Here is a 15,650-nt window from a genome sequence, read left to right on the forward strand (position 1 = left end):
TGGAGTCTGGATGGCCAAGGCCAGCTTATGCCTGCCTTGCCACAAACTGCACTAGGCTAAGTCTGTCTGTCTGCCCAACTTCCCGCTGTAATTCCAACTGGCAAGGGACAAAGCCTTCAGAGGCAGTCACCAATCCTGTAATTTTGCAGAACCAAACCTTCAGGTTAAGGTTCTCAGAATTACTGCCATATCAAATTGACCAAAAGGACAAGATATCAACTGTCTATGGTTATATGGTACATCCCCTACATTTAAACACTCAGAACAGCATATCCTGAGCGTGTGTGTGTGTGTGTGTGTGTGTGTGTGTGTGTGCGTGCGTGTGTGTGTGCATGTATGACTGTGTACATGGCCTTGTGTAGTAATGGCTTACTTCAAGCAAACCTTCCAAAGAGCCTTTTGGTATGGAGATGGCATTTTATGATTGATTTTGAGAATTGATGAACCCTGTTGAGATGCAAATGATCTCAACAGCTCCTGACCTGGGCTTTGCGTGGGGACAACATGTTATCTGAACAGTACAATTCCAAATGTATGCATAGACAGTAGAATGTGAGACTTTATACTGTAAGCAGCCCCTCTCTAAGATAAGGCTGTCTGCTGTAAAATCACAACCAACAACATCTGGTCTACGAAAGTATGTCAAGTCAATCTGGTAGAGAACAGTACGGGCGAGTATGGATCTACTGGTTTGTTTTTAAACCAGAGCAATTTCATTTCTACACTCAATTAAATGCATTAGTCATGTTACCATGTGTTCTGTGCATTCCTGGGCCCATGTGTAAGAGTTAAATGCTTCTGCAGCTCTCTCTCTCTCCCTCCCTCTCCACTAAGACATCGCAAAGGTTCAAAAATAGCTTCAGATGTGCAATTCTGATCTGCTAAAATTGCCTCTGAGAATAAAGTGGATTTGACACACAGCTGGGTGGTATAGGCAGCTCAGACATTGCTGCGCTCAGACTGTCATGAGAGGATTGAGACGACGGGGGAATGTGGGGGTAGCGCTGACGCTCGTTAACTCTGACGTCTCGCAACAGATGTGAAAAGGCCCATATACGATCTGCCTCGCCACTGTCACAAGACAGCATCGATTTCAGGGCCAGAGACCAAGACTGCCAGTGCAGAGCGCAAAGCCAGGCACACTCCCGTTCCAACTACTGTGATCTCATCACACAGATTATGCGTGCAGCGAGAGGCCCCCACACACGCCCAGCCAAAAACGTGCCCTGCCAAAAGTGAGCCCTAGGACACTTTGGTCCTGTACTTCAGGTCAAAAAAATAACTCTAAAAATCATCAGGTCAAGATAACATTAATGAACAAGTATTCATGTCTCCTGTAAAGCTGCTATAATTTAAAAAGCACAACGTGGATACCCAGCATCCAGCCAAAGTTCAGTGTAAATCAAACCCATTTAATGACCCCCTAATCGCATAAGAAGCTGTTAACAGGTTGGTAGTTCCATGTAGATCCACTTTAATTCATGTGACATGAAGATTATCTTTCCACGTGACGCCATACAACAGACTCTACATTACGGAAGAATTGCTTAAACAAAGGAGAAAGGGGTGGCTGTCCATCTTGCCTCCGTTTAATTTGTACATGATACGCTCTTGTCGTCGCAAATGATCTTGGCATTAACATTTTCAGACAGACGCTGATCCGGCACACTATATTTCCATAGAGGGGGCCTTATAGGTGGAAAGAGATCATATTTAACAAACTAACGTCTGAACAAAAGCCCCCTCTGTCTAAGTGGCCTCCCCCTTCGTCTCTCCTCAGACCTGGGAGGGGGGATAGCATCTGACAGACTACATGAAAATTCGCTTCAACAAAAGGATTCTTCTTTTCCACCCAGAAAATTATATCAGGTAATAATACCTAATCCAAAATTAGGAATGCAACATTTTATGCCAGAAATAATCCTTCAGAGAGACAGAGGGAAGGAAAATTGGATACAAACCTCCCTCACTGACAGAGCAATAAATGGGAGCCTTATTAAGGCCGAGCAGCGCTAAGCCAAGACGAGCTCCAATTTATCTAATGTGTTTATGGATTTTAAAAAAGGCTTAATGCACGGGGGCCCCAGCTGAGGCACTGCCAGAGCGAGGCAAGGAAGGCGGAGATCACGGGAGAGGCACCTGGTGACGAGCACGGCCGCGTCCACCGGCGGTAGGTCGTCCCGTCCTCCGGGGACATAGTTGTTTCCCAGGTAACGGGCGCCCCCGTACTCCTCGTACTGCCAGTGGCAGAAGCTCTCCAGGGACCGCTCTCCGTGATGACCCACCTTCAGCGTCTCCTGGGTGGCACAAAGTTTCACAAAACTGAGGGCGGCCCTTTGATTTTCGGTGTGAAGCCCAAAGGGAATAGATGGAGAGAAATATCTATGCGCTTGTCACTAAAAAATTATGTTTCGGCGGTTAAAATCAGCTGAGGTGATAAAGTTGTTTTGGAGACGGGGTATGAACTTCATTCAATAATCCTTTCACAAAGCAGCATTTTCAAAGCCTTGTTGTGGGAGATAAGGGCAGATGTACCTTCCTGTAGTGATGCTTTCAGGCACGTTATTAGACTTATCAGCAGGGCCCTATCTGAAAAGAAGAGGAAGCTACACTGCAATTTAGATTGGATCTCTGGAGACCTGTATGAGTTCAGACAGCAGCTATAAAGGGGAAGGTCCTTTTTTTTTCTTTAAAAAGTACAATTAAAAGGTGTCTTAGCAAATCCACGAGAGTATACAGCTGGATATACAGTACCAAGCATCCATAAATTAGACTCACATACTGGGGAAGGCTATAGATATTCATTGACAGTTTGACTGATTTATTAAGAGTCTGGCTCTGATTATGGTGTCAGAATATTCAGCCGGATAATTAATTTAATTAGACATGGTTAGACACTTATATGCAGAGAAACATCTGTACCACCCATGGGTTAGGTTTCCTATACCCTCGTAAGTCAGACGAAGTACATTTTTCTTTTTTCTTGGGAATCACATATTTAATTCAAACTTCTGATTAGAAATAAATTCAAACAACACATGAACATTAAAATGTATATGTTTTTTGTCAGGAAGCAATGGAGGGCGCCCAACAACTCAATAACCCCCGAGGGTGAGAAAATCAACATGCAATTAGATGGATGGGTTGTCCCATCATCCATTTCCAAAAGCCCTAACTGAGCAGAGAATGCAGAGGTCGAGGCAAGCCAGGGGGGGTTAAATGTCAGACTTACAGGGCGGTTGTGGAGCAGGACCAGCTTGGTCACGCGGATGTTGAGTCTGACACCCAGGCTCTTGTGGTGAAACATGTTGTACACCTGCCGCAAGGAAGAATGGCGGTGAGGGACTCTGGAGTAAAACTGTCCCCCCCCCCCTCCCCACATGCTCAAATTGGTACAGTCCAAAGACAAAGCCCGAGGGGGGTAATGACAGCGGGAGATGAAAGCAGCTGAAAAAGGGGCGGATAACACAGCTTTTGAAGAATCTTAATGATCGCAAGAATTCACAGCAACTGCAAGGATTTTACATGCCTTATGAGAGGTCCTTTACACAGAAACTGGATACTTCTTTTGAAACCAACACACATTTTTAAAGGACAGGTATCATAATCTCCAAATTCTGTTGTGCACAAAATTACTGCATTTATTGCAAATGAAATACAATACACCATCATCTCCCAGGTGGGTACTGCACAATTGGAGGTGGATGAGGTAAGGCCTCCTCCTTTCATCATAACGGGCTTTGAGATCCTGAAATGAAAGACCCTATATATGCAATCCATTGATCCTTTATTCATTACAATGTGCTTTGCTCTGTATCTGTATAAAGTAGGTAATCTGACATTGCAGTTAAAAGCATAGTTGCAGTGGGAATTTCCATAGCATGACAAGCTGGAGGCAAGGTCTAACAAACCACCATGAAGAATAACAATGCCAACATCAAAGAGAGGTTAAAGGTAAAGCATCCATCATTGAAAATACGAGGTGCGCCCTTACGAGGGAGGTTCAACCATCTGTTTGGCCATGGATGTCAAAACTTTGCCTCTTTGTAGATTAGCACGCCTACGCCTACGCCTACAAAAAGGCCGCCCACATTTAATTCAGAGGATTCACAGGAGCGAACTAGCAAACTTTCACCTCCAGCCCCTCCTCCTGTTGTTACAACACAAAAAAGCCCTGAATGGGATCGAAAAAAAAAAGATGGCAATCTATGGTGCAGAGCATGGCTGTGAATTTTTACGTCTTTTCCAGCTGGCCCTTCCAGAGCGTAGCCGTGTATATGTCTCTCACCAGAGGCCACCAGCCAGCATCTCGCTCCATCACGCCACCTCAGCTCTCCTCAGTCTCGCGCTGGACTCCACGACGCGGCTTTATTTAACAACTCCCGCCTAAAAGCGCTTTTAATCGGTTGGCAGGTTTGGGGAGAGGTAATGAGGAGCTCCGGAGAGTGAAACGGCGGCAGCGTTTCAGAGCTTGGCCAGCCCCTGGAGATGCCGCGGCTGGCCAAGAGCAACACAGGATTCTTGTCCAGCGAAGTGTGATTTAACGTGACCTCCGACCCCTCTGCACAAAGCAGTTAGCGTTTCACACTTCATCTGTAATGCAAACCCCCCCCACCCCACCCTTTCACCTCAGCGAACGCGCCTGGGAAAGGGCTGCCCTGTGGAGCCAGGGACTGCTGCCACATAAACCTCCAGTCAATCCCACCAGCACTGGCAGCGTCTGTCAAGTCCGCGCGGTACAAACATGCGTGGAGCACAGAGTCTTGTGCGCCTCGAGCTTAGACCCCAGAGCTGAAGACCTCCACTTTGGCTATTTCTTGAAACATATCACTGAGCCTAGGCCGCTGAAACAGTGCTTCTGCCCATGCTGAGAGGCAAAATTTTCAGGAAAAAAAAGCCTCTGACTCTTGGGGGAGCCCTATATGGCTTCAAGGTTTGGAGGTCATCTTAAGAGGGAGGATCTGCACAGCATGGACACTGTTATAGAGACTCGAGTCTGCAGCTATTCTCACCAGGCCTATTACAGCATCTTAAAAAACATATGTCCACAGGCGTAAAAAAGACACTGGGGAGCCGTTATCTGGTATTCCCATCAATTTATTAATTACCCAACACATTTTCAAAACTTTCAAAGTGGTAAATTATATTTGTGTGTGTGTTTTACTATTTAACCATGTGCATGGCCATAAAAAAGCTGTGTAAAGGCCTTACCATGTCAGTGAAATAGTTTGGTGAAGCAGAGAATCACCTGTGGAAAGAACAGTGTACATGCATCTACCCATTTCAGAAAATGGTGAAAGAGCTGTGAACATGGATCCTTATATGTCTACAACAGACACATAGCAGTTTGATGTGACCAAAGGTATCTCTCTGTGAAAGAGCCTCACCATGTTCATGACAGTGAGGATAAACCTCTGGGCTGCCTCGGCACCGTGGTACTGCACCATGTCCGAATCAGCCACCACCACCGTCTCCACCGTGTATTCCCCACTCAGCCGGATGGCATTCCTCCGGCCTCTCCCCTCCTCCGCCGCTTTGGGCTTTTTCTCCTTCTTCTTTCCTGCAACATGGCACACAAGAGGATGGTCAGACGGACAGACAGGTAAATAAATGGACGACAGCCACACTGCTCTTAGATGCCAGCATCAGAGGGAAAACCATCACAGCGGATGCCTAGAAGAGACTGCTTTCCATTCACTTGTGTTCAGCCCCATTATCTGGTTATACCAATATTCACAAACATTAGAATATTGGTTTCTGTTCACATATTTAATAAATACCAGTCAACGATGCCACCACATGTTCAGCCCACAGCCCATTTGACTTGCAATGCACTCACAATGCAATGTTATATGAACATGGCAGGACCCTGTGTTCTGTTGCTTAACTACCATGGGGTAAGAGGGCCTCTTAATGTCTTCCATTTGAAAGAACAGCATGGATTTCAGGGGAAGAAATGGTGCCAATCTGCCAGGATGCAAAAACAAAAGAATCAAATCCAGTCTGCTACACGTCTTCGGTTTCAAGATCAAAATGAAAAATAATAAAACACAATGCAATAATTTCATGTTGCTATGCCCTCAGGCAGGAATGGGCTGAAATTTTCATTTAAAATTATTTTCTGATTACTAGCTCACTGTTCTTAGAAATGCTGAAAAACAATACATTCTTAATTGAAACTTAAAAGGTAGATTTTTAGCAAGCTGGATTCAGTAAAATTTGTCCTAAAATTTGATTAGCTGAATACATGCCAGTTTTTCAAAAATTTAATTTTATATACGAGTGTGAAATTAGCAATCATCAAAATTAAGTCACCAAACCTTGTTTGTTAAAACATGTATTTTTCAAGTCAACGACTAGGAAAAATGTTGATTGAATCCAGACCTTAGTCGAGCACTGTAATGACTACGCTCTTCATTCCTCATGCTGGTATTACCAGTAATCATACTCTTTATACCTGGTATGCAAACACGTGAGCAGAACATCCCATCGCTGGAACTAATGTTGCTTTTAGAAGACCATCCACTTTTTTCGGGCTCTACGGCTCTGTGGCTTTAAATTTTCCAGGACGAATTGGAATCCCTGGTTTTCACAGGGAGCAACATGAGATGACAACGTATACCCATGAACAGCACAGCAGGGTAAATGTGGAAAATGTTTATTTTGTTTAATTTTTTTTCAAGTAGCTCACAAGCGTCAAAGGAAACTACCACCACATCAGCCACCGCGAGCACAGCGCCTGCAGCGTTTACAGCATCTGGAGTCTGGTAGTAGTTTGTTTGCTGGGGAGTGTAAACACTGCAGAGGAAGCTCTTTGTTCTCAGGGGCACCCCCAAAGAGAGCAATGTCACAGACAGCTGTGGTGGCACTGGAGCTCAGAGGACACGTCTGCTATGCCGCCGCCGCGCACCGCCGTCCCAGAGCGGCGGGATCCTGACCCCTGCTCTTCCGGCAGTCACACCGCCACGCCAAACCAATCACCGCTCACATCAAAGGAGCCGTCGTGTTTGCCACGGAGGGGAGGGATGAGGTATGGCTTCTTCGGCGAAATGGTCACTTGAATGACCGGTCACAGATGAAACAAAGCCTTGGTCATCTCCATCCTCCACCCTCCACCCCCTCCCCCCCCCCCCCCCCCCCCCCCCCCCCCCCCCCCCCCCCCCCCCCCCCCACCCATCAGAGAAAAGGAACACTTGGGCCAGGAAGCAAAGTTTAAACCAAATAGGAAACGTTAAGCCTCACGCACAAAGATCACAAAGTGCTGCCACCTTGATGTGTAGCAGCCGACATGTCAGGGCAGGGTGACATTTCAGGGCAGGGCCCTCAGGCTAAATCGGAACAAAAGCCACACAAAGCACCATAATGGAACAGTACAATTCATTTTAAAGAGACAAAACGGAGAGATTTTCCACATTGCTGCAGTGTATTCCACTTCCTGAAGGCTCAGAATACAGTAATAGGCAAAATCTTGAAGACCGATTCTACACACCATCTGCGTGACGCCCAGCACACAGCGAGACAGCTGAGCTGGAAAGAAGAGAACATCAAACAGGGAGATTGTCTGACTACACTGAGAGAGCCAGGTTTGCAAATGATCTTTGAATGATGACAGATTATGCTTAAATCCTGAATGCTTAAATTACATGGATGGTCAACCGCACACCAAGTGAAGATCAGCCTAGTTAATCTACTCAACCATGAGAGTATGAGGCCCTAAAACAGTACGCTTCAGTCACCCGGTATAGAGCCATGGCAGAGTAAACAGACTCGTTGAGGCAGGAGCCAGGAGAAGTTGAGAGCACCCTACCTCCCTTGGACAACCACTCCATGGCCAGGAAAACTCCAGACAGCCAGACTAGGGGTGGCCACGCTCCCCTGTTCCACAGAAGCTCAGGCAACACTGAGGCCACTCTCTTCCAGCACATCTGAGGTTTAACATGCTCTAAGGCACTGCTGCGGTCGTTAGAGGCCTTAAAGGCCCCCAGCGGGGTTTCCAAATTAGGAAAGAAAAGAGTATGTAAATAAACTACAGCAAAACACTGAGACTTGATTGCCTTTTTTCCCTGCAAGAAAGTAAAGTTACAGACATTCTTCCAGATTGCTCCATTGGCAAGACATATATGGCTGTGCGAAAAGCTCCCTATATCATAAAGTATGTTTGTATTACAGTGTGCATGGTGGTCTGTGTAAAGTACCAGCTAAAGAGACAATATACTCCCCTGCTGTAGCCAGCCCAGGCTTTCTTGGAAGAGGAATGTGGTGTAGTGCAACTGTATTGTGCCAGTAATGCACTACTTTTGAGTTTCAAAATGAATGCACTAGTATCCAGGGGTATAATTATTTGATATCTCAGCAGCTTTGTTAGCATGTTGTTTTACACAACGTGCTGCGCTGTTTTATTAGGAGTTTAAACTAGTCCCACTCTGAAGTAATTGCTCCCTATTTGGGGGCTTGCGTGTAATGACTCTGGGAAGGCAATTTCACTCTGGTGGTGGGAAGGAGTGTTTATAGATCCCCTGCACTACGGCCCGAGGACTCTTCCAGCTCATTACCATCCACTGGAAACGCATGACTCTCTCTGTTCCAAAAAGCCCCAATCCAGGAGCAGAGCGGCCCACTGAAGGCTGAGCAGAGTGGGGACAGACGGACTCTGCCACGCTCTGTGGGTATGGCCAATTCACTGAGCTTATTATAATTACTACTGCCATTGTTGGTCCAAAATGTTATCAAGGATAAACCCATCCAGATTTTTGAATCATAAATCACTAATCATGTTCGGGCAAGGGTGCCTCTCCACTATTGGCTTAAAAGACGGTCACATCATGTCTCATTACACACAAATGAGGACTCTTATTGCGTAGACGGGCCACTTTGACATAATCACGCAAACACCAGGTCTCTTCGAAAAGCAACATGAACCATTTCTGTTTTTATTGAACTTAAAGGCCTGGTGGACAATGGCAGCATTTTTCAAACAAACTTTTCATACAAATTCTTCTGCGACAATGTTAACTATAGCCACGACTCCCCTGTTGTGTTCCCACATTAGATTAATGCCTTTTCACTACAGCCATTTATCCAGATGATAACATAGCCAAGTTCCAAGGACTGCTCATCTTTGTTCGGGCTTCAGATACACAGTCTTTTTGGTCAATCCTATATTTGAAAAAGTGTGGGAAGGGTGGATCACGACCATAGAGCTACCAGGTGAGTGGAGTTGAGGGTGCTTTCACCTCGTCACTGCATGTGAACTGCATGGTTTGCTGTTCTGTCCTGTGTTGTGGTGCCATCAGTCCAAGATCACCAACACAATTGTGTACACCCGTTTTCAGATCTTTTATATATGCTGTTATAGTATAACTCTCAGGGGCTTTTCCATGCTACACACAGGCCTCTACATGTGCTAATCATTGTAATTGTCTAGTACCTATCCATTTGCATTTCTGTTCTCTTCCCTGGAGCACCTGGCTCTTTCGCTCAGCCAGAATTCACACACCAATCCAGCCATGACCCACCCCAGGCCTTGCCTAGATGCACTGCCTCGCCCCTCTTGATCTGTATACCATTATACATTAATTTGCTTGTTAGTTTGTTCTCAAAGATTCCACAATTATCTCCCTGTTACAGTTTAGCCTTCTTTAACTACTGACACCAAGGCAGCCAGTGGGGGATGGGCTACCCCTCTAAATTTGGAGTCCTACTGAGATTCTTTCCCACCAAGGAGTTTTTTTATTTACCTTAATAGCAAGATCTTTGGTGGTTCAAGCTCAGTCTTGCCCAATTCTTCCTATTTCCAGTTTTTCTGTAAAGCATCTTTGACAGCGTCTCAGTAAAACATTCTGTACAACTGAATTTAATTTACATTTGAACTCAATTTTAGATTCGGATCTAATGGAGAAGAGGGCACAACAAAAAACAACAGGGCATCCTCCAAACCAAAGGAAATGATAATTAAACTGAAGCACCTCAAATCCTGCTACCTCTGGCAAAACAGTTGTGTTATTGTCAGCTACCAGGTAGCAAAATTCACCGCCTACCCACTCCCACCTCCCCCACCCCCCCGTTCCCCCAACCTCCATCCCCCGTCCAAGCACCACACAGAGAATGTTAACAACTCATAGGGCACTCACATTGTATCTTTTTTTTACCTTCCTAGTACATTAGTGGTCTTCCACAGTGCTGGAAAGTGCATTCATTATATGAGAGTTCATTTGAAATGCATTTGACAACTCAGCTCTCTTAAAATAGAACAAAACACAGTACGATAAAGCAAAATAAACAAAACAGGTCCTGAAATATGAAGTTCTAAATAATAAATGTATGAGACTGTTCAGGTGCTTCTTTGCAGAAATTAGTGGTTGAAATATTGTATATATCTCCACCAATTCAGTGGCCAAGCATGTCTCCAGAGAAAAGCATTGAGATCCTAAGCAAATGATATTTTGCTTTTAAAGAAATATACATCCATTCCACAGAGGGCCCCAATTTCCAATGGCCTTAGGCCTGAAAGGGAGGTTTATGCGCCAAGCTCAAAAATGCAAAGATACAACAAAAATGCAGAAAGTCTGTGCAGTAGAACTCTGTGAAACAAACGAGCAGTCAGAAACTGGAAGCAGTTTTGTTATAGTTAAGAAGGTTCCAACATTTTTCAAATTCCCTCTCATTTTGAGGCTGACCACAGCTAAACTGAGTTTTAATCACAGCGTCTGGCTTGAATCATTCCTTACAAGTGTGGGATAATTATTAACAACAATACTTGGAGATGGCTCCTCCACAAGCATATGAAAATACTGTATGCTTAAGTTACAGGCTGGTTCGACACTGAACCCTCAGTTCCCCTTCCCCACCCTTCCACCAACCGACGCTCTCTCTGCAGAACCACAGGGACCTGATGGACTGATTTCATACCTATTCTGTCTACTTCATGGCATTTTATGGCCAATACCTCATCCATGACATCTGGGCATCAGCAACCGTGAGACATCAAGGTTGCTCGCAAGGTATTTTCAAGATTAAGAAAGTCGTTCTTGTTATTTAGCACAACAAGCAACATGTGAAAATTCACATTTTGGATAACACTGAATGCAAGCACGCAATGTGCTGTATACCACAGATCATTAAATAATTACTGGTGCCACAATTTCTCTTTTTCACATCTTCTGAAACATCTTCAATGACCTGCTTTCTATGGCCTCACATGGGACACCCTAAGATTTTATCCTTCCATAATACAACGCTCTGCTTAGCACAACCATACTGCCCACATCCATCACTTTGTTTAATGCATTTTTGTTGTAATACGATACAATGTTATGCATCCAGACTGTGCAGCTGTACAAAAACCATTCGAGCCGAGAAAGTGTGCATGCGTGTGTGGGTAGTGGGGTTGGGGGAGAGTGAACTCTACAAAATATTCAGGACATGGAATTTAATGGATATAAAGTCTGTCTCAGTCGGTATCGCGTCCCCTCTGGGGAAGTTGCGGTTTAGGGGGAAACGTCAAACACTCTCCCCTTACCGAGGCATTTCAGCAGCCCGCCAAGGAAGGGGGGTTCTGGCTGGGTTCTGGCTCTCTGCTGCAGCCCCCGAGCAGACGTGAGCGCGGGGGAAAGAATTCCCAAAATCTGGCACCTCGCACCAGGCCATCCGCCCGCCCTGAGACGCCAGGTGCCTGGGAGAGCTGAATGGCTAAAGCACCTGGAGCCCTTTTCATTGTCCCGGGCTGAAGTGTCACGGTCACAGCCGCCAAACAGAGGTGCAAACACACCCCTGGACAGACTCTCTTCATAAAGGATTCTTTCAAGAAATGTTATGTTACCAGGTCTGATTCCTTATAAAAAAAGGAGGTTTCAATTACTGCCCGAGTCCATGCTAGGGCCCAGATATGAACATATGGAAAGAATTTATTTATAGAGCTTGTCAAATGTGCTGGTGGTCTTTCCTTCAAAGGAGTTATGTAATATTCAACTGTGCGCACATTCTAGATTGCACTTATTCATCACTACCCTCATGCAAAGGACAGAAATGACATTATAATGAGAACAACAGTTCAATTGTCTTCAACCTACCACTACAGATAAGTGGATTTGATTTAATAACAAAGATGAATAAATATCAAGGCTGCAGTCTTTGTTCACTGCTCTTTGTCATGAGCGGTAAAATAGGTACTTCAAGAAACTTCTACCTGGACAGAGATTAGTGATCCGCCAAAAGGAGATCCTGTCATGAATATGATCGCTTGTCATTACATGGGCACTAGCAAGAGAAATCACCGTGCTCACCCATTTTAATTTGTTTGGTGTGTTGAAACCAGTGAAATATCGTCAATTGAGAAGAAATTGGTTCGCACTCAAAAAATGGCTACAAAGCTTCAAAAAAATGTCATTATTTATTTTTTTTATTAGTTTTGCATGATTCTGCATTGAAGAAAACTAATTAAAAAATAAATAATGACATTTTTTTGAAGCTTTGTAGCCATTTTTTGAGCGCGAACCAATTTCTTTTCAATTGACATGACATGGGCATTAAAAGAATAATTAGTGCTATTATCCCTACTCTGAAAAACCCAGAAACCGATGGCTACATTTTGACTTGCATAAAGCATACCTATCAAATTAAAAACTGGATCATTCTGTTGAAAAGGGCTTTGACAGAAACTGGATAAAGTCAATGTCAATTAAGCAAAAAGGCAACAGATGCAGGCACTGGCTCGAGGCCCTGTCACCCATAACACTTCAGTACACAGCCAACTTTTCCTGGCTCCTCTGCTATAGCCAGCTTGTCACTGCAAATTGTTAAATATGAAACAATAATAAAGGTACACTGGTCAAAAACATGTATTATATTACCTTGGATCTATTATATATCAAGAAACAAACATAAACAAATTCACAGCTAAAATAAATCCAATCTAATTTTGCACATTATATTTTAATGCATGCAGTTTTTTAATATCACAAAAGAACATTTTTTTCTGATAATTTCCCTTGTTCTATGATGTGTACATGGCCAAAAATGTTTAATCAGTCAGCTCTCTTCAATATTTCAGCATGACATTGTTAAGAAATTGTCTACAAAATAAATCTGCTACTTTCAAATTTAGATGGATTCTTTTGCAAAACTACAAATCCCCACTTGCATCGCCAGACCAAGACACTTCCTTTTCCCAGTCAGAGCCCTCACACAGCCAAACCCTTGGCCCCCTCTCAAAAGATGAAGCCTACCCAGGAAATATGAATTCCTCTTGGTTGAAATATCTGGAAATTTTGCGCCCCAGGGTTAGAAAATGTTATGTAAGACAGAAGGGGAAAGGAACTTTTTTCTGTCCAGTCAGCATTCATACTGAGCTTTAACAGGTTCCAACAAGAGCTCATTGACTGAGATGCTCATTAAAAAAAGAAAAACTCCTTAGAACTTCTTCGAGCAGATTCAACAGTAAAAATATAAAATGTTGCTTTGATACTGACTATTTATTAAGTCGGCCCACCCTGCTCCTCGGAGCCAAACAATCATGGGGAGGCATGAAACAGTAGCAAAAAGTACTTCAAAGGGGCAGTTCAAACAAAAATTAAATTAAGGTATGATTTCCACTTGCCCGGAGTAGTACCTGTCCATCCAGATAGTCAACTCGTCACATTACAGAGAAACTATCTGGATGGACAGGTACTACTCCGGGCAAGTGGAAAAATACATTAATTACATTTTTTGATGAACCGTCCCTTAAAGACAACCACAGCACCGAGCCAATGGGCATTTATAACGACACCTTTAGCAGACTTCAATGACCATGGTTCGATGACCATGGTTATTGAAGCATCATGGCTGTCTTACATTGTGTTAGCTTGAAAATGCAGGTTACTGAAGGTAGCACTGATAGTGGGGATGGACACAGGAAAGGCACAATTAAAATGCAAACACGAGCACTATCACTAATGGACGGCATGAGCTACCAATCTTGATGAAAAAGGCGCTTGTTACTTACTCACCTTGTATGATTTCACAGTACTTGGGATGCGTTTCTGAGCTGGACTTGGGGGATCGTTTCTGCCGAACGACCTTGTGCTCCACACCAGAGAAAGAGTCCTGACCGGCGTTTACAGGTTCGATAAACATGCTGTCATCTCCGATCTGCACCAGTCCTGTCTGAGCAGAGACACAAGACAACACATCGGCAACTACAAACAACCAACAAAAACTGGGTCTGCAATGCCTTTTCTAGGATATGACAGCAGCTGACCGGTTCATAAAGAGGGTTGGAAAATTTGGTCATGAGATAGTTGTCTAAAAAAAACACAATACCCTAACAATAATGGTTCCTTAAAGTCCGCAGTAAAAAATGCAAATAATAATTTACTGATTAGTAAATTTGCAGCAACTCAATTTCAGATGCAAAAGAACACATCCCCCCCCCAACTTCAGAAAAACATTAAATGGCCCTCCCAACATTATCATGTTGCATTGGATGGTAATGCTAGTGTCCCCCAAAACAATCCTATAGAAAATTTTGCGTTTGTTGTTCCCCCCCAAAAGTTGAAATGAGATCTACGTCCTCGAGAACAGGTATTCTTCATAATCTCATACAAGCAAGCCAAATTCCACTCACCCAGTTCTCTCAGGGGTGACATAAATATGTTGTGGCCTTGTTAATATCTCTTTAACATTGGAATCCTCACTGAAATTAAGTGAACCATTATTGGTTTCAAGGGCAGAAACAACTAAACCTGGGGAACAATTTGACTTCTGAGGAGCAATGCCCAACAGCCCCAAACGCAGGCAACAGAAGCAAGACTTGGACGGTGCCTTCAATCGATCGATAGACGCGGTCCTTCTCTCACCACGTTAGCTTCGCGAGCTTGCCAACTCGCAAAGCGAACGCTCCGAAGGAGACCGGCGAGGTACGCATTCATAAAACAGATGTAGGGAGGAGATGCGAGCCCTGTATTTACATTTCAGCGCTGAGCCCCAGGGCTGAGAGGGAGGAAACGGCAGGGCGTGCTGACAGAACTCACAGCCCCGCGCTGCAAAGTGATTTCTTTTATCCGAGCACGTAAAGAGACACACCGGCCCCGCTCTGCAGCGAGCGCTCGCCGTTACAGTCACAGCTGGTTTGTTTTACATACCGCACGCTGCCCCGTGTGATTATACTGTAAAGATCAGATTTTAACAGCGCACTAAAAGAACACTGATGTCAGTCGCTATTACAGCCAGGTTTAAACTGATAAGCAATGTTTTCCTCAACATCTACAGCATTCCAGTGTGAACTCACAGTGCTAATCATCTTCAGCTTGCACAGTACTACTAAAACTGCCATCTGTAAATAGCAAGAAAATATTTATCACTAAAAAAACCGGTGAGGATTGAATTGGAAGTAAGGTTGGTTTTACGATCAAGCAAAAACTAGCCTATATACAAGAACAGAAAGCCGGTATAATTTTGTCTTTTTCTTTCATGAAATCAACTTTATTGGAAGAACTCAACCATTGTTCACTTAGCTACTGAAATACAATACATTCGCACACACATGCACACACATGCATGCACGCACACACACAACACCAAGATGAAACACAGAGCCATCTCTGTAAAGAGGCTTAACAGAATACCATGTGGAATGCCTAGCCAAAACAGAATTCTGTCAGAAGTCGATTACT

General features: G+C 44.1%; 1 protein-coding gene across 4 annotated transcripts in view; it reads right to left on the reverse strand.

Moving 5' to 3' along the window:
- Positions 1-15,650, reverse strand: part of adamts17 (ADAM metallopeptidase with thrombospondin type 1 motif, 17) — a 79,263-nt gene that overhangs the window by 60,207 nt on the left and 3,406 nt on the right. For all 4 annotated transcript variants that reach the window (XM_035416692.1, XM_035416690.1, XM_035416691.1 and 1 more), the window contains exons 3-6: positions 13,986-14,142; positions 5,388-5,560; positions 3,233-3,316; positions 2,140-2,297 (exon numbers count right to left, since the gene is read on the reverse strand). In XM_035416692.1, the coding sequence (XP_035272583.1) occupies positions 2,140-2,297; positions 3,233-3,316; positions 5,388-5,560; positions 13,986-14,142 (572 nt within the window). The remainder of the gene's footprint in view (positions 1-2,139; positions 2,298-3,232; positions 3,317-5,387; positions 5,561-13,985; positions 14,143-15,650) is intronic.

This window comes from Anguilla anguilla, chromosome 5 (assembly GCF_013347855.1).
Source record: "Anguilla anguilla isolate fAngAng1 chromosome 5, fAngAng1.pri, whole genome shotgun sequence".
NCBI lineage: Eukaryota > Metazoa > Chordata > Actinopteri > Anguilliformes > Anguillidae > Anguilla > Anguilla anguilla.